The sequence below is a fragment of the Xenopus tropicalis genome, chromosome 2, assembly GCF_000004195.4.
Source record: "Xenopus tropicalis strain Nigerian chromosome 2, UCB_Xtro_10.0, whole genome shotgun sequence".
NCBI lineage: Eukaryota > Metazoa > Chordata > Amphibia > Anura > Pipidae > Xenopus > Xenopus tropicalis.
In genome coordinates this window covers 138,467,545-138,487,284 of record NC_030678.2, presented here as the reverse complement: position 1 = coordinate 138,487,284, position 19,740 = coordinate 138,467,545, and the positions used below count along the sequence as shown (strand labels likewise).

Sequence of the window (19,740 nt, the reverse complement as noted above, 5' to 3'; positions counted from 1 at the left end):
ACTTTGCAATATACATTTTTTTTTTTACAAATTTGCAATGGTTATTGACTTTGTATTTGTATATATAATTGCTATTATAAGTAGTAGTGTTTGCCAGTCCCTAAAGGTAACAGTCAGGAGTTCAGCAAATGCTGCTTTCTATAGCAATTACATTTTTAAAAAAATTTAGCGGTTTAAAAGTTATTTGTATTAATTTCACATTGGAAAGTTGCTTAGAATTATGTTTTCTTTTATTAGGCAAAAACATTTTTGGTTTACATGTCCTTTAAGGCCTGTAGCATCTAAGACATGTAAGTAATATATTAATATAGCAGTAGTTAACTAGTGCTTCTCCTTTTAGACCTTCAAGAAGAAAATCAGAAATCCCCAGATAAGTCATTACAATCCCAAAGCAAAACCAGAAGGTAAGTAACATAAATTATGTGAATTATTGCTATTTTAATACTCTAATTTTTCATCATATGTCATAGCTATTTCTAAGTAGAAAATTGTAACAATGGTGGCATATTCTATTCATATAAATAACAATTTAATTAAAGTATATATAAACCCCCCACACAAAAATGTAATCAGTGTACAGCCTCAAGGAAATCTTTAAATAACTGCCACTCTGGTTGTTAATAGTAAGGTTGCAGCATCCCCATAATTACTTGGGATTCCTTCTCTGACCCACTCTGCCCCCTCCCTTTAGAACTGACTTTGGCTCTTGGCTACTGAACATGCTCAGTTCTTCTAAGCTGAGGTTACTAAACACGCCCTCCAGTCTAGCAGCCAATAAAGAAATAGCACTGCTGGTTCCCATAGAATCTCTGCTCTAGCTGTCTGCTCCTATCTTTTTCTCCTAACCTTGTCTCCTGAACTCAGCTTAACCATTACATGGCTCAATCAAAGCAGAACTTTTTATAAGCCTGCATGCATCACTGCATAAACTTTACAGCGCACATGTGCTGTTTGCAGATGTAAATGGTACTGATGATGTCAGAGGGATAATGGCAGCCTGGTGAAAGCTATTTGTTTTATGAAAATGTGATGGCATTGGTGAACGGAGGGGAATAAATGCAGTACAAATTATGCTTTTGGGTGGGGTATATGTATCCAACTTATATAGATGGTAGGAAAATTTAGGGTTTATATGTCATTAAGGGCATAAAGAAACTTGGCTTTCAAATGAATTTGTTTATTTCATTTAATAGACCAAAGACAGCAAAGAAGAGAAGTAAAATGGTTGACAGTGATGAAGAGAATTCTGTAGACAATACTAATGGTTTGTGACATTTAAATGTGGCACTTAATATATCAAACTTACTGTAAATATTCATTTTCTGTTATTCCACAAGCTTACTTTAATAAAGACACTTCATATTTCAGAGAACAAGGAGTCAGAGCAGCTGCCAATGGATGCCATAACAGAGAGAGAAACCAAACCGAATAGGTAAGAGGTGCGCTATGCGTTGTAAGGGAGAACCCCCAGTCTGTTGAGCCAGGAGTGTTAAAGGGTGCCTTCAAGTTTTAGTGCAGAACTGGCAATACAAAGGCAAAGCCCTGTAATGATGTAGCACAAGAATAACAGGCTTAATGTCCCTAAAAAGGGATGGGAAATGATACACCAATACAAAGTGTAGTAGGAAAAAGACATAATTTACATAAATTCCTATCCCTATGTTTCTCATAAATCATTTTAAACACTATAATAAAAATACAGATAAATTTAGGCCACACAGGTCATTGCTCTGTGTCTAAAGTTATTTTTTCATAATATCATAATTTCATAATCATATAGCATAGCATATCATTTCATGATAGTATTTGCCTCTATATAGTAGACTTCTCAGCAGACACCGCTGCAAACTAACAGATTTATGTTTTTAAATAGACCAAAGAAATCAAAGAAAAGAAGTCGTATAGTGGACAGTGATGATGACTCTGTGACAGAAGAGCATGGTGTGTACAAATGAGCTGTTGCTGTGCAGTGTCCAATTATTCAAATTGTTAGATATCATTTTTTTCCTGTGCAATGCTCACATTGGTTTCTGTTTAAGGTTGCTTTGTTTTACATATATCATATGCTTTTGTATTTCTTCTGGTTTTTTTTAGGCAAGGAGATGTTAGAGGTAGACCAGAAAGGATCGTTTTCTGAATCGGACACTGAGGAAAATGTTCAACCTACCAAGAAAAAGCGTCTTGTCATTGAGGATGAAGATGAAGATTGATGTGGGATGCATCCCAGTAACTTAGAGATTTGGAAGCTCAGAGACTTTTCCTAGGTTCCATGGAAAGTACAAATGCAAGTTCAAATGGAGGGGTTATGGACTCTCGTAATACAGCTCTTTTGCTTTGTCTCTGTGATAAGCAGATATTTTAGCAGTGTAACAATCTTGCTGCAACAGGGACCATGTGTCTGTGTGTGGGGAACTGAAACTGGTGACAGTGAAGGTTTATTCCACAAAATCAACGTTTGTTTTTAAACCTTTTTCTCAAGTGGTCTTCGACCAGCCTTTGCATTCCTTATTCCTTGAATAATGCCACATTGAGATCTTTTTGCTTTGTTTTACATCTAAATACTTTTGGAGTTAGTTTCTTACCTACATTTAGTTTAGTTAATAAACTTCTTTATATTGATGTGTTATTGAGAGTGGACATCAATTACTAAAGGGGCTGTGGGAAAAGATATTGGGTATAGGTGCACCTCTGTTAGCTTGACTGCACAGTTACCTGCAGACTTCTGCTTCCAGTAAGCTGTGTGCTTTTGTGCACAATGATTGTGGCACCAGTTCACAACCAGTTTGGAAAGCCACAGAAAATTCTGTGTGAACACAATAATTGCATAAGACCACCACCCAGATAATTTTGGCTTACATGGGTTTAGTTACACTATCTGTGTGTAATGTGTGTAGTTATTATGGGCACAGATATGGCTTTGCTGCTAAAACGTAAGACCGAATTCAAAGCCTTGAAGATCCTTTAACTTGTAGCATAGTCGGAGTACCAGTTGATAGAGAAAAAGTGAAGAAGGCATGCTTTTTGGTGCTTCTCAGCATGCTTTCAGCATACTCATTTGGCATGCTCAGATGGTAATACCACAAAGAATATAGATAGAATGTTTAGCACTTTTTGTTTACACGGGATGTATCCTAAAATTACTAATAACTTGGCAAGAGAAAGTAACTAAAAAATATTGGATACAACTCGTAACAGAGTTCACGACTGAAACTAGGGGTAGGCATGTGCATAGGGTGCAGTACGGGGGCACAGTTGGAGATCAGCAGACAGACCAGTAAGGAACTTTCAAAATAGTGCTTTATAATTTTATTTAAAACAATAGGCAGAATGTAATCGCAGGACAAGTCAAGTTACATTTTTTATTTAGTATTTAGAGAAGACCTATAGCCTAACTGACCCCACCCCCCTTCTGGAATCTTGTAGGCAATAATGAATACTATATGGCTCTCGTTCCACTCAGGAATATAAATTATTATGTTTGAAAATGGCCCTTTAGTGGAGCTCCCAATACATCTGCTATAGTCCCTGCCCGTGTTTCAAATGAGGGGTGAGCATGCCCTAATGGTCCCTGCCAGAAGTACAGGGGTGATCACCAATTACAGTCCTACAGACACACAAGCAAAAGAGAGGCTTTCGTTTCGTATCAGGTCCCCACCTAGCTGCTGACAAGTTCCTGTCCTACCGTGCAGTGAGCCGCTGGAACCCCGGCACAGACTTTGAAAGAAGGCAGCACGAATTGGAACTGTTGGGTGTTTTTTTAAAAAATTCAATAAATCAGACTAAAACAACTTTTTAAAGCACTGGTACATTCTATTACACAATATGTCTCCTTTAAAGTTGGAGAACTTCATTTATTTTTAGTAATAGCTAAACCTTATGGCATTGGTGGTGATTCATCACTGCAAGGTTTACCAGAAAGAAAAGAATCTTTGTGTACCTAATACTGTTGCATGCCTGTGACCTATTCATAAAAACTGTATCTTGCTGGCTTTGCTCTGCTAAAGAATGGCATGCTGAACACCACCTAGGTGTGCCATGAAATTTCATGTTAACGGGTAGTGTAGAAATCATGGTTGAAAGTTCACCAAAAGTGCTCAGGTTTTGCATACATTATTTTTAAAATGTTCTGTAAATACAATGATATGTGCGCATATCGCATCACTTCCAGAGTATGGTGACAATTATGGAATTGGTGCCAATTAAGTGCCAACAAGTATGTTGCATGTGTTGGTGTAACACACTGTATCAACGCTGATTGAATATCCTGAATCAGAGAAACCCTTTGAGCCTATTTACTTTCTTTTGTCAGGAAGGTTTATGTCCATATGGGTCTTAGTGGAATTTTACACAGAGACCTCAGTGTACAAAAGGAAAATATCTTGCTGTGGCCACAATAAATTCTGTAATGTGTGGTCATAAACTTTTTATTTGATTTCATTCTTATCGCTTTGCCTGCCAAGCACGCATCTGCTATATGTGCTGGCATGGCAGCCAAAGGTGCTATCATGGCAGACCTGAAATGCGATTGTTACACTGGAACTACTGCTAGTTTGAGCCCCTGCTCCACCCCCACACTTCCTGTTGCACAATATTGTACATTACAATATCAGTGGCCCCCTTGCTACAAAAACAGTAAGTGACCCTTTTTACATAATTTTACAAGCATAGTTTGCTTTTTTGAACTCTTTTTTCACACTGATTACTGATTGTACTAATCTGTAGATGACGCTACACTATTACAGTAAAACCATTGTCAATACAGTTCTGGACAGCAGGAGAGCCAGACAGGGATTGAATCAGTGTCGTTTGAACTTCTTTTCCAGCAGATCCAAACCTCATATGACGATACCGGGACGTTTGTGACAAAAGAGCATACAGAAAGCTGGGGAGAACCTTGCAGCAGGGAGTGGCCAGTTACCAGGGGAGGCAAAAAGCTGCCTCTGGTAACTTTAAGAGCCAAAACCCGTGCCAACAGTAAAATTGTAAGCACTGAGCTGGAGAGAGAGGGGGCAACAGCAGCCCCTGGATTGGCACTGATAGGCATTATTTTATTTTTGTTCTCTACAGGCTATGTCCTTTGGTAAATCCATGCCTTTTGGGCTGCACAATCTTTAGTAGGCCCCAGGAATTGATATTTAGGGTGTTTTATGTTTGGATGTAAAAAATTGAGATAATTTGAAGGAATTTGCAAGGCAATTTTGAGAAATGTCAGAAAAAAAGACATCTTTACTCGTGTTGATTTGTTAGAATATGTCCTTTCCAAAAATGTATGGTTTTCAGGGATTAGCATACTTTTTTGCAGCTTTACTTCACATAAAACAATATGTTTTTAAATTAGTTTTGTGTAAGACATGAAATTACTGAGCAAAAGTTATATTTTAGGACCCCTACATGTCACATGCTTACTGTAGGTAAACCTATGTACATTGGGCGTCAAACTGTTCATTCATATTAAGGATATTTTATCTGGTTAGTGACTTGTAGGATATTGTAAAAACTAAAAGTGCTGAGGTGTTTTTTCAAAAATTTCAGAAATGCCATCCCACAGGCGAAAATGTAAATCGGCAGTGGGATGGCATACGCGGCGGCGCAATTTCAGTGAACCTGGCCGCCTCAGGTGGCTAGGACCCCTAAGGTGGCGCTGCGTATTTAGTATTGGTGCATTCAGGAGATATGGGAATTTCCAAATTTATTTATTTTTTTCAAAGGTAAACTAAAACTGACAAAGATACAATGATAAGCCAGGGACATACTATCTCTGGGGGCAGAGTGACAGTGCTGAGCACTGCGTGCCATAGGAATGTTTGCTAAAATGACACTGCAAGGACTTTAAACATTAGGGGGAGTGACAATAACCAAGGATCACTGACCCACTCGTTAGCCGTATCACTTCTTTACATAGCGAGAGACCAAGTGCTGAGCCTGCAGATCTTCTTTCTGTGAGTGTCAAACTGCTTAATTGCATTATTGGTTAGGCAAGATATTGGACTGTTTGTTTATTTAAGCAAAAGGTATTTCAACCAAGCTTTGTTCTATGGATCCTTTTCCTCCGAGTTTATAAATTGCTTCATGAGTGACAGAGTGAGAAAAATGTATTATGTGCTAAATATATTTTTTTACACCACACATATCACAAGTGTGTGTGTTGGGGACTAAAATGTTTTGTTTTTTTAGGTGGGTTGCATTTATGTTACTCAGAACATATAACCCAATAAAGGATCTGCCAGTAGCTGCAAAGAGCTAACTCGGCCTTACTGGATGAAGAGATACTAGTGCCTTCAGAAAACACTGTTTTACTCCACTAAGAAGAGGTTGCCTGACTTTCCATTTCAAGTTCTTCTTGGAGATACAGGTATAGGATGCCTTATCTGGAAACCCATAATCCAGAAAGCTCTGAATTACGGAAAGCCCTTCTCCCATAGACTCCATTTTAATCAAATAATTCAGAATTTTAGAATTGATTTACTTTTTCTCTGTAATAATAAAACAATAGCTTGTAGTTGATCCCAACTAAGATATAATTAATCCTTATTAGGGGCAGAACAGTCCTATTGGGTTTATTTAATGTTTTATTGATTTTTTACTAGACTTAAGGTTTCCAAATTACGGAAAGACCCCTTATCCAGAATACCCTTGGTCCCAAGCATTCTGGATAACAGGTCCTATACCTGTACTATGTTCTAAAAACATTGAGGATACTTTTCATCCCAAATCTCACCTTTACTGACCATTAAACTGGGCTTCCAGATATATATAAGAAATCAGCTAAACCCACCCATCCACTGCTCCAAGCAATCTCAGGAGAGCCAGCCCCATGGTTTGAGAACCACTTTTCTAAAACATCAGTATCTTAACCACTATGCTATTTCTCCTGACAGACTACCCGTCAAAGTCTCACATGCTGGTACAAAAAACACTAAGGCATCAGTAATACTCTGGTCTGTATTTGCAAATGATCCTGAAAACTGTTTCCATGACTGGGAGGGAGTTAAATAATTAGTTAGAGTTGTGTTGTAGCTTCACAATCGAGCAATGTGATAATCCCACCCCCCATTCACGAAATTGATTGTACTGGAAATCATCTGGGAATGCCATAACCATTAATAAGGTGTGGGTCCACAAAAGATATACTCTGTTATATGTATATAAAACCAACAATATAAGTGATAATGTTCCCCCAACAGTGAAATAAAGGGTACTGAAAATTATCTGGGGATGCCATAACCATTAGTGATGTGTGGGTCATCACATTTACTTTTATCAAAAACACATACTTTATTATATACAAAAATAAACAAGACAATACACAACAATTCAACTACCACCCAACTTTTTATAAGTTCATTATATTTATGTTGTTTATTATATACCCACTCTGCCCTGGCCTTCTCTGACATCACTGAAGTAGGTGGGTCAATGAAAGTTTATATATAACTTCCTAATATTCCCAAATTAGGTATTGAATTATGACAAGAATTTGAGGCAGATCTGTCTGTGAGCTAAAATGTCCAGAGTTTTCATTCTTTATCATGGTTATAATTAAATCATAAATATAATTATTATTATTTGTATAATTAGGTGGCAGGTGTGCATTGCAGTCAGTAATTTGAGTTAAAATCACTGTAATGCGGATTTACACATATTTTCTTCCTGTCAATTTCAGGGGTTTTTTTTTTTTTCTTTTTTTTCTTCCCAGGTCTTCTGACTGCATGAAACATGCGATTCATTCCCATATTTGTGGTTTCCTTGTGGCTGGTACCATGTTTAAGCAAATTCTTGAACCCTGCTGAGTTTGATTTGTCTACTGGGCAGATGGAGTCACCTAATAATGAATTACCTATTAACAATTTCTCCTGGGCAAGAGGGAATGTACCCTGTTCCCAGCTCCTGAAAGAATGCTTGGGGTTCATTCAGCTTTTACCAAGTCGTGCAGAGCAGTTTGTACGACCAGCAGTGGCACTGGGCTTAATGCAAGTAGGATGCATCGCACAGCATGACCCTTTCCTTGCAGAGCTCATTATGGGGGAAAATGCCACAAGGTTGTTCCAGTTGTTGCTTGAACAGTGGCAGACTCATGCCAGCAGGAATTATTCTTATGGCCACCCATGGAAGAAGAATACACTGGGCACTGAATATTTAAAGTTCAACTTGGACTCACTAGCTCCATCTTCATTATCTAGACAACCTCGGAAATGCTCTGGTTTTTGGAAGGGGAAAGAAAATGTTGCGTTGATTGGTGTGGATTTAAAGCTATACCACTCACTGTATGATGCAAAACTGCACTGTTACTTTGTGGGGGATTCTTGTGCTGGTGTTACTTTAGATGCCTTTGGGAAATATCACACTGTGGCAAGAACTAGCGGGCACATAATACCTCAGGTGGGAGCAAGTTTATGGTTACATAGATGTGCTGGTGCCCACGTAAGGCGTCGTTCAGTCAATTTCGAGTGCAAGGATGAGAGGGAAGACAATATTCATAATATAATGCAATGGGTTCCCCTGATAAGTGGCTGGTACAATGCAGGGTCAGCGATGTATTATGCCACAAAAGGCTGCAGCGAGCTGGCTGAGGAACGTGCAATAGAAGCCACAGTTGATTTAGGTTATGATACTCTACTTTCTGCCACTGGGGGTGCATCTAGTGTTATTGGCTTAGGCGCAGGAGTTGCTATAAAACCAGCATTAAAATCCAGTGTGCATTCAGCAATAGCCTATTTCAAACAATATCCACAGACAGCTGAGCATTAACAGTAAATTGTAAAGATCCTCTGATGTCCCGCAGACTCCGAGATTCAGAATGTACAGTGCTTGTGTTTCATGTGTATTTCAGGACTATTTTTAGGGCTCTTATTCACATGCATTTTGCCCTGTGTTCACCTGTAATGAAACTCTCTCCTGTGTTCTGTTGCAGGGCGAAACACAGTCAGTTCTTCTTAAGACCATTGTAATGGAAGCCTATTCTTCTTAAAGGAGAACTAAAGCGTAACGAAAGCAGTAGGGTAGAAATATAGAATATAAGTGTCACAATATAAGGATAAGTAAATAATACAGATTATTAGCGCACTGTGTTGGAGATGCTCACTTATGATGGGTTCTGTATAAAGACAACCCTAGGCAGGTGAGGTAGGAGATACAAATATATAAATATGCCATATATGTAAACTATAAAATCTAAGTTCAATGTGCCATTTTAGAAAACCACAAGGTGATAAAAGTGATACCTTTATTGGCGAACTAATATAACCATAACAAGCTTTCAGACCATTTTGTAATCAGCTTGAAAAGGTAAATAAAATGTTCTGAAAGCTTGCTATAGTTATCTTAGTTAACAAAGGTATCACCTATACACCACTTTTGTTATTTTTTATTTCAAAGAGGCTGCCCATTAACATAGCTACCTTGCACACATAGAGCATGTGCAGTGTCACTGATACTTCTAATAGAATCCAAGATGGGGTTTCTCCTGTGACAAGTTTAAAGGCCTGGATCATTATTTTTTTTTTAGAGATGCTGAACCTTTAGGTGAAGACACACGGAGCTACTTTTCACAGCTACAATACACCAGAAAATATCCTGTCATAGATAATACAGAGAATTGACCTTGCAAAAACGTGTAGTGACAATTATTAGTAAATTATCAGATGGGATCTGCTTAAGCCCCATAGAACCCCTGTTGGATAAGTATCCTGGGCATTCTTGATGTGTCAGGGAACTCTATAGTTCAGTATTTCTGTCCTAATATTACACACATTTTTGTGACATGATGTGATGTGTAGAGCTGCAGATTTGACTCATATGCATTGATATTCACTGGATGCTGTAAGTAGCCTGTATTGAGCAGGGGATTTTTGTTTTAATAAATTTTATAACACTATTGGCAACTTATGATCTGTGCTAAGTGAAGATTGGCTGTGAATCCCTACTCTGCAGTTCCAGTTTATTTGTTTGTCACTTACTTTTAATCGGTTGGTGAGTAGGCACATTTACTGTGTTGGAGAAGACTGGAAGAGACAGCCCTGTAGACATAGATGGTCCAAACAACTCATCAGTAGAAACATTGGGTTTGGGTGCCAAGCCCCAAACCTACAATTGATGGGGCTAGGATTAAGTGCCTTGAGGCTGGAAATGCTTAAGGCTTTTTTTATAAACTTTAATAAAAACAGACATATTATTTTAACTGAACCTGTTACCCATTGTGAGTGGCATAAAGTCTCCACTGCTGTAACAAATGCATTCAGTTAACTCAATAAACATACCTACACAGTGGCATAACTAGAAGTTATTGGGCTCCACAGCAAATTCTACTAAGGGCCCACAAACATTGGTTAGTTGACCTATTAATATATATTAACACAGCTTATTAATTGGGCCTTTGTTGGACCCCATGCACCTGGGCCCCCCTAGCAATCGCAGGGTCTGCTTCCTCTGTAATTACACCCCTGTCCCTACACATGGCCCCAGAATCACTGCAACGCGGGGTCACTATAACGCCACTGTGTGGTCACTTGAATACGAAAGATGAGGTCACTGTAGCCAGGTGTTGCCTCCTGGTCGGTAAAAATGATCCCTGATGCCAATGTTATTAATAGTTAAAAATGTAGGAAGACCAGCCTTTTTTCCCAGAAAAGGTGAGCCCCAATGGCCCAACCATACTATGAGAGGCACACAGATCTTTAGTGTAGAAACCAAGGAGATTGGTCAGAAATAGGCAGACAAGAGTTAACAGGTAAAGTAGCAGTTATGCAGTAAAACAAACAAAGCAGGAAAAGGCATAGGAAGAGTTAACTAAAGGAAGGTACCCATAAGGATTTGGAACATCACACACTGGACCAAAACATTGGCGTCAGCTGATTCAAAGATTGGTATAGGTAAAGGTATAACAAGGTTACATCTAAGGTTCCCTGGGAATTCCTCCTCACTGGGTTCTGGTTAAGCGCATGCGCACTTAAGCAATGAAACTATCAGGCGAGCACGGAACCTATTAGAAACGACCGCCCATTCAGTGACGTCATTCCTGGGAAATAGGTTAGTCCGAAGAGAGAAATCCACCGTCTTGCCCCACCCCTCTCCCGCTTTGATCAATCATATTTCACTTGAAACGTTTTCCCTCGTGTAATAGGTTATCGGAGTGATGAGGGCGGACCCTCTTAAGCCACCCTGTCTCATTATACCCCGTCTCTTCTAAAAGGCATGCTTTTTCAGGAGGCGTGGTAAGGGGATTGACATTTTATTAGTCCAATCGTTGTTTGCTAAATTTTGTTTGGGCTTTAGCCAGTGGAAAGTGCAGTTACTTCCTCAAGCTGTCAAAACGGTGAAATCGCTGTTCGGGGGCTGGAGACAGACAATAGGTAGGCATTAACTGCTTTAAATTATGGCTAGTTAGTTATGGCTTTGCAAGTCAGAGCATGGGAGTCACAGGAGACTGCATTCGTTGGAGAGTTGCAGGGCCAAGATGTTGCTGGACTGTGTGTTGTTGTTGAGGTGAAACTCTTATAGGGAAGATCGCTTGGTGAGTCGCGCTGTGTTGAACAGAGAGAGGGTATGGGAGTATGGGACACCAGTCAGGAGTCACTGTAGGGTGCCTTTATTTAGTTACCTTTATGTACTTACCTTCCCTAAAACGAACACCACTAGCTAAATATTTAGTATTAGTGGCAAAATGCAGAGAGAGATTGTAAATAATTCATTTTCATTTTCTTGGTGCTAAATATGTTAAGGTAGGCTGTCTTTCTGAATATCTGAGGCTTTGCCATGTGGAGTCCTCCAGATGTTGTGGAACTACAGGTCCCATTGATCATCTTGCTCCTGCTGCCCTGTGTGTTTGTGCTTAGGTGGGAGTAGCAGTGCTCCAGCCAAGGGCTGCCGGGAGCTTCTGCCAGTTGCACTTTAACAACATCTGGAGGTCAAAGATTCATCTCAGGGCCTGATACTTATGTATGTATGTATAACTTTATTTAACTTTGTTTACTACACACAGGGAGGACAAGTGGTATAATAAATAAATAACTATAAATACACAGGGAGTAAGTACCATTTGGTATGAGACACAGTAGGAAGGAGGTCCCTGCCCCGTAGAGCTTACAATCTAAGTATATGGCTAAGCCCCTGCATGTAGTCCCCTAGTTGCATTTGAACTAAATGCCGTCTGGTAGGGTTGTAGGAGTTGTACCTTTACAACAGATATAGTTCTGCAGATTGTCAATAGTAGATAATCTAAATTTATTTCCAACACACCACATCCACTACCAGATATGCTATGACCTTAATTCACCCCATTGCCAAACAGGCCATGCCCCTAATTTGCTGCAGCCTATCACATTAAAGGGGCTGTACATTTTGAGTTAACTTTTAGCATGATGTAGAGAGCATTATTCGTAGACAATTTGCAATTGGTCTTCATTTTTTTGTTATTGAGTTTTTGTACTTATTTAACTTTTTGTCCAGCAGCTATCTGGTTTCCAGGGTTCAAATTATCTTTGCAACAATGGGGTGATTTGAATGAGACACTGGTATATGAATAGGGGAGGACCTGAATAAACAAAGATAAGTAATAGAAAGTAACTATAAAATCGTAGCCTCACAGAGCAATAGTTTTTTGGCTGCTGGGGTCAGTGACCCCATTTGAAAGTTGGAAAGAGTCAGAGGATAAATAAATAAAAAACTATAAAAAAATAAATAAGGAAGGCCAGTTGAAAAGATGCTTAGAATTGCCCATGCTATAACATACTAAAAGTTAAGGTGAACCATCTTTTTTTGATACCTGTCATTTCTTTAGCTGGGACCCAAAATTCTTAAAGATCAGCAAGCACTTACTAGATGCTAAAGCTGGTTATACGCATGCCGATAAGAAGATAAAAACATTTTTGCTGTGCGTACGGTGAGCCAATGCTCAGTTTATACAGGATCAGAATGTGCACTTTTAACTCTGTGATTAATGTAATTGTGATTTTTTGCATTATATGCCAACATCCTGTTGCTCTTGGCTAGCCTATGATTAAGTGCCTTTAGGGCTATGACAGATGGGGCACTTCATACCTGATAAGAAATAAGCACCGGCACTCAAGTCAAATCAAGCAGGACAAGCCCTTGCAAGTTTATTGCGAACGTGCAACGTTTCGGAGCACAAAAGCCCCTTTGTCAAGCATGCAGACAGGGGAAAGTAACAGCTTAAGAGGAGACACTTCATATACATAATCAGTACAATTAACATATTTAAAGGACATGTAAACCCCACACTGTCAGGTGCAGCCACAGGTGGGTGGCTGGCAGGTAGGAGCCTATATGCTGTGTAATACGGATACAAAGGGTACTTCGCTTGTTGATAAGCAGGATACATGTTGAGATGCTGAGACATGATTTATTATGAGGATTGAGCAAGAAGAAATATAAAAGTCCATACAACAGGCCAGTTGTCAGAGGCAGGCGGCAAACAATACAAGTCCGTATAGCAGGCAGAGGGTCTGGACTGGCAGCAGGCAAGAAAGGTCTGAAATAACAGGCAGTGGTAAGGGGCAGGCTGAAGACAGGGAGAAGTCAAATAAACAGGCCAAGGTCAATACCGGGAGATCCAACAGAGGTCAGGAACAGGAGTCGAGGAACAGGGTATAGCGAATGGAACCAGGAAGGAACAGGGGCAGGAGTCAGGCAGGAACAGGGGCAGGAACCAGGCAGGAACAGGGGCAGGAGTCAGGCAGGAACAGGGGCAGGAATCAGGCAGGAACAGGGGCAGGAACCAGGGAGGAACACGGCCAGGAGTCAGGCAGGAACCAGGCAGGAACACGGGCAGGAACAGAGGGCAGGAACCAGGCAGGAACACGGGCAGGAGTCAGGCAGGGGCAGGAACCAGGCAGTAACACGGGCAGGCAGGAATCTGGCAGGTAAGGTCAGTTTAAAAGAGCTTTATTGAAACCAATTTCATAGTAAAATCATAAATAACATTTGTTTCACAGAAGATAAGAACATAAAATCATGAATTATAACATAGTTTTTATAAACAGATACAGACCACAATAACATTCTTGATCCCCATATAAAGACAAAACATGTTCTTATTATTTGTTTTAAAACCAACACAGATGGAGGATAGGTAAGAGCAGTATACAATAAAATGGGCATTAAAACCATTTTGATCAATAAAACCTTTCCCTCCATAGTAAGGTGCCTTGTGGTCCATGATATTATCAGACCATTTACATTTTTCAATACCATATTCCATGATTGTTTTCCCTCATTCTGTGAATTAAAAACCGTACCTAAAATCTTAAAACAGACTCCCTTTGGTTTACTGGGCAGTCTGACAAGAAGTCCCAGTCCCAGACTGTCAGCATGCAACTTTTCTTAAAATTTAATCTTAAGCCAGAGGCGGCACAGAAATGTTCTGTCCTCTGAACCGCTCTTTTTATAGATAATACATCCGTGCATAATATCGTAATATTGTCCATATACCCAGTCACTTTTGCCTGCAACCCTCCACCACCCGGTACATGAACTCCACAAATCATTTTATCACGTCTTATGGACGATAGAAGCAGTTCAATGGCACAGATAAAAAGCAGTGGGGACAAATGACAACCTTGTTTAACACCACATTTTAAGTTAAAACATTCTGTCATAAAACCATTTACTAAAACCTGGCTAGTGCAGTTATCATAAAAGGCTCTTAAGGATGATAAAAAACCTTCAGGGATACCCATTTTCTTTACCCTTTTTGCCAGGAGGCTGGCAGCTTTTTTTCGTAAAAACACTTGTTAAAAAGACATAAAAGATTATCCTTTAAAATATCCCAAAACCGCACATAAAACTCAATTGGTATCCCATCTAGCCCAGGAACCTTATTTTGTAATCTTTTTCTTATTTTCTTAATTTCTTTAATCTTGGTTCTCCAATATGACCTAACTGCAATATGCAGCAAAATGCCCCTCTTCTACCCAAACAGCACCCTTTTTTTAAATCCCACTACGGTATAATTTCGCAAAATTTAAATGAAATACAGTATGTCAACTTTTACATAAAGCCTGTATTAATGGATTCTATTGCATAATCTTTGCCTTTAGGCTTGTCTAATATTAAAAGTGGGTATTTTATTTCATTCTTTTTTGTTGTATTATTGACTCAGATTTAAGTTTTAGCCCAGAAAGTGATTCCGCTGGTCATGTTGTGTCTGGCCCTCTTTTAGTTTTATATTTTATGGCTTTGGTACACACAGTGTTTTGATTGCTGAATCTTGTGGCAGATATGAAAGCACTGCCCCCAATAAAAAAGCTAGAAGTGGGTGTCAAGCAACCTGTGCATTGAATGGAAAGTGACTAGTGGTCTGTCATTGCTGCCACGAGAAGCAACAATCAAACCAAATGTGTGCCGTTGTCCACAGAACTCAGCGGGTCATCTGTTCATCTCACTGTGAGACCTTTTTTAAACTACAAGTTATGCCTACACTGCTTTCACCCCGGCGTAGGTGCGCTGTCAGAGAAAACAGCCCAAGTCCTCGGGTAGCTTGCCAGCGCTTCTGCATACAAAGCTTGGTATATGGGGCATGTCACATTAGAATATATAGCCTACTTAGAACATGGCAAGTCGGCTTTTACTCTGTTATTATCCAGCACCGCCAGTTTAGGAAGTGGATTATTTAAAAGGAAGCGCTCGAGATCCCGGGCAATATTTTATCTAACAGGGGCACCAGCCCGGGGTACAAGGTAAGCGGTTAAAGTCACTTGGGGGTGCCTAACATTTTGGCACCCCCAAGTGACTTTGCCTTTCCTTCCCCTTAAACTGCTGCCAATCTTACAACTTTGAGGCTACGCACCCCAAACTTAAATCACATAGTCATGGGGTCAGCCTGAATGAAAATATGATGATTATTGGATGCCAAAAGTGGGCGGAGCTGTGAACCGCCAATCAGATTTTACCTATTGATTTGGCGGAAATTCAACCTGCTGCCATTCTCACAGTAATAACGTCGGGGTCCCCAAACTTTTTACACTTGGTCACTAGGGGACTGCAGTTTAAGTTTTGAAAAGTGGGCGGAGTCACCAACAGCCAATCAAATTTCACCTATTGATTTTTATTGGTTTGATGCCAGATTTTCCAAACTTTGCACAGTCAGTCACTGGGTAACTACGCATTCAGGTTTTTTTTTTTTAAAAAAAACCTGCAAAGTGGAAGGGGCCAACTGCAGCCAATCAACAACCAATTAGATTTCACCTATAGACTTCATATGTTTAAATTTAAACTGCGGCCATTCTTTAAATATTAATACTAAGGTCTCCAAACTTTGCAGAGCTAGTCACCTGGTAACTGCAGTTCAGAGTTAGAAAAAGTGGGTGGAGCCAACAACCGCCAATCAGATTTTACCTATTGATTTTCAATGGGAAATTCAACCTGCTGCCATTCTCACAGTATTAACACCAGGGTCACTAGGGAACTGCATTTTTAGGTTTTAAAAAGTGGGTGGAGCCACCAACAGCCAATCAGACTTCACCTATTGAATTTTTTTGGTTTATATTTAAAATGTTGCTTTGCTCATACTATTTATGTCAGGGCTGGTGCCGCTGTCAGGAGAAAACAGCACCAGCCTGGGGTAGCTGCCGGCGCTTCCTCCTTCCGGCTTCGCTGCGCGCGCATGCGCAGTAGAGTGAAAAGCCGAACTTAAACATTTAAGTCGGCTTTTTCGCTCTACTGTGCATGCCCGGCCACCGGCAGTTTAGGAAGTGGAAGGCGGAAGGAGGAAGCGCTGCGCTCCAGGTACCCCGGGCTGGTGCTATTTTCTCCTAACAGGGGCACCAGCCCGGGGTACAAGGTAAGCGGTTAAAGTCACTTGGGGGTGCCTAACATTTTGGCACCCCCAAGTGACTTTGCCTTTCCTTCCCCTTTAAACTGCTGCCAATCTTACAACTTTGAGGCTACGCACCCCAAACTTAAATCACATAGTCATGGGGTCAGCCTGAATGAAAATATGATGATTATTGGATGGCCAAAAGTGGGCGGAGCTGTGAACCGCCAATCAGATTTTACCTATTGATTTGGCGGAAATTCAACCTGCTGCCATTCTCACAGTAATAACGTCGGGGTCCCCAAACTTTTTACACTTGGTCACTAGGGGACTGCAGTTTAAGTTTTGAAAAGTGGGCGGAGTCACCAACAGCCAATCAAATTTCACCTATTGATTTTTATTGGTTTGATGCCAGATTTTCCAAACTTTGCACAGTCAGTCACTGGGTAACTACGCATTCAGGTTTTTTTTTTTAAAAAAAAACCTGCAAAGTGGAAGGGGCCAACTGCAGCCAATCATGTTGTACCCATTGACTTTTATGGGGAAATTGAAACTGCTGCCAAACTTACAGCTTTGAGGCTACACTCCCCAAACTTAAATCACACAGTCATGGGCTCAGCCTGAATGAAAAAATGATGATTGTTGGATGCCCAAAAGTGGGCGGAGATGTGATCAGCCAATCAGATTTTACCTATTGACTTGGCAGAAATCCAACCTGCTGCCATTCTCACAGTAATAACACCGGGGTCCCCAAACTTTTCACAGGAAAAATTTTAACTGCTGCCATTCTCACATGTTTAATGTCAGGGTTCCCAAACTTTGCACAGTTTGTCACTAGGTGACTATGTTCCAAGTTTAGAAAAGAGGGTGGGGCCAACAACAACCAATTAGATTTCACCTATAGACTTCATATGTTTAAATTTAAACTGCGGCCATTCTTTAAATATTAATACTAAGGTCTCCAAACTTTGCAGAGCTAGTCACCTGGTAACTGCAGTTCAGAGTTAGAAAAAGTGGGTGGAGCCAACAACCGCCAATCAGATTTTACCTATTGATTTTCAATGGGAAATTCAACCTGCTGCCATTCTCACAGTATTAACACCAGGGTCACTAGGGAACTGCATTTTTAGGTTTTAAAAAGTGGGTGGAGCCACCAACAGCCAATCAGACTTCACCTATTGAATTTTTTTGGTTTATATTTAAAATGTTGCTTTGCTCATACTATTTATGTCAGGGTTCCCATGGGAGGAGCCACCAACAGCCAATCCATTTCCACCCATTAGATTTCATTGGTTTATATTTAAACTGATGCCATTATTTAAATATTAATTCCAGGGTTGTTAAAGTTTCCAGAGTTAGTCACTGGGTATTTGCCATTCAAAGTTAGAAAAAAGTGGGCGGAGCCACCAACAACCAATAACATTTCACCTATTTACTTTCAATGGTGAAGTGTAAAATGCTGTCGGCCTCACAATGAATGCCTGAGTCCCCAAAATTTGCAAAGTTGGTCACTGGGGGACTGCAGTTCAAAAATAGGAAAAGTGGGTTGGGCCACTAACAGCCAATCAGATTTCATCCATTGAATTTTATTGGTTTAAATTTAAAATGCTGTCATTCTCAAACTATTTATGCCAGGGTGCCCACTGTTTGTCACGGGGTGACTTCGACTCAAGGTTAGAAAAAGTGGGCGGAACCACCAATCACAATTCACCTATTGACTTTTATTGGTTTAAATTTTAATTGCTGCCGTTCTTTAACTGTTAATCATAGGGTCCCTAAACTTTGCAGAGTTAGTCACTGGGTAACTGCAGTTCCAGGTTAGAAAAAGGGGGTGGAGTCACCAACCGCCAATCAGATGTCGTTGACTTTTAGTGGGGAAATTTAAGTTGCTGCCATTTAGACACTATTAAAACCAGGGTCCCCAAACTTTGCACAGTGGTTTTTACTGTATAACTGTGGCCCAAGGTTAGAGAAAGTGGGCAGAGCCCATTCAGTGACTTCATGTTTTTCAACCCAACATGAAGTTTGTTCTCAAACTTCCCTTTCTAGTTACAATATAATGTACTGTTGCCCTGCATTGCTACAACTGGTGTGTTTGCCTCAGAAAGACAACTATAGTTTATATAAGTAAGCTGCTATGTAGCCATGGGGGCGGCCATTCAAAGGAGAAAAGGCACAGGTTACTTAGCAGATAACAGACAAACCACCTTTATATGGGCTTATCTACTAGTTATCTGCTATGTAACCTGTGCCTTTTTTCCAGCTTGAATGGCTGCCCCCATGGCTACACAGCAGCTTATTTATACAGTAGCTTTTCTGTAGCAAGAACACCATTTTTTTGCAGAACAACAGCACATATATATATTGATATATTTCAATTACTTTAAAACACTTTATTTTTTGATGTTACTGTTCCTTTAAGTCAGGCTTATAGCTCTTAGATGCCTTATGTTCCCAGTTTGCTCTGTAAAGAGACACCACTGCTCCTCTAGAAAGACTGCTGTAGTTCAGCAAAGGTTTTGTATATTTTAATTCTTGATAGGCCTGAAATTAAGGTGATTATTTATCCAATTCAGCAGAAAATAGATCTTTGATTATATACCTGAAATTATCGAAAGGCCTTCTTTGGGAGAGGAATTGGCACCAGGGCTGCCACCCCAAGGGCCCCCACCCTGTTTCTGTACTTGCAGCCAACAAGCCACTTGCACATGCCCCCCCACCCCCATACGCACCATGCTTATTTTATTAGGCCAAGTTCAAGGCAGCAGGGAGTGGACCTGGGCCATCGGGACCTGCCGGCCCAATCCGTCAAACCACAGTTGGGTTGTAATTGATGTAGATGATCTATCCATTTAAAAGCATAGTTACTTTGAAGGTGTTCTGTATCTGATTGTGTGAGGTTAATTGCGAGACCTTGTGTTTTTGTACCAGGAAATGTTTTACAAAGTGTCAAGTTTTTGTATTATATTTGG

At 40.1% G+C, this 19,740-nt stretch overlaps 3 protein-coding genes across 6 annotated transcripts in view; all 3 read left to right on the top strand.

Moving 5' to 3' along the window:
• Positions 1-2,626, top strand: part of timeless (timeless circadian regulator) — a 40,321-nt gene extending 37,695 nt beyond the window's left edge. For both annotated transcript variants that reach the window (XM_031897167.1, XM_002934529.5), the window contains exons 28-32: positions 341-404; positions 1,194-1,264; positions 1,369-1,432; positions 1,874-1,941; positions 2,095-2,626. In XM_031897167.1, coding sequence (XP_031753027.1) covers positions 341-404; positions 1,194-1,264; positions 1,369-1,432; positions 1,874-1,941; positions 2,095-2,210 — 383 coding nt within the window. In that variant the 3' untranslated portion in view covers positions 2,211-2,626. The remainder of the gene's footprint in view (positions 1-340; positions 405-1,193; positions 1,265-1,368; positions 1,433-1,873; positions 1,942-2,094) is intronic.
• Positions 2,627-5,786: 3,160 nt separating this feature from the next.
• Positions 5,787-9,885, top strand: apof (apolipoprotein F). Of its 2 annotated transcripts, XM_002934510.5 has the most exons (3): positions 5,789-5,939; positions 6,175-6,352; positions 7,697-9,885. In XM_002934510.5, the coding sequence occupies exon 3, from the start codon at positions 7,717-7,719 to the stop codon at positions 8,746-8,748; it is 1,032 nt and encodes a 343-aa protein (XP_002934556.3). In that variant the 5' UTR covers positions 5,789-5,939; positions 6,175-6,352; positions 7,697-7,716; the 3' UTR covers positions 8,749-9,885. The 2 variants fall into 2 exon arrangements, with proteins under 2 accessions (XP_012813271.2, XP_002934556.3); XM_012957817.3 differs by lacking the exon at positions 6,175-6,352 and having other exon boundaries at positions 5,787-5,939.
• A 1,366-nt stretch (positions 9,886-11,251) lies between these two features.
• Positions 11,252-19,740, top strand: part of stat2 (signal transducer and activator of transcription 2) — a 57,046-nt gene continuing 48,557 nt past the window's right edge. Inside the window, 1 exon segment of one of the 2 annotated variants that reach the window (NM_001129930.1) lies at positions 11,252-11,348. The gene's annotated coding sequence lies outside the window, so the exon portion shown is untranslated. 2 annotated transcript variants of the gene reach the window in all.

Coding starts and splice junctions, on each gene's coding strand:
- apof (XM_012957817.3), top strand. CDS start 7,717: ATGCGATTCATTCCCATATTTGTGGTTTCCTTGTGGCTGGTACCATGT.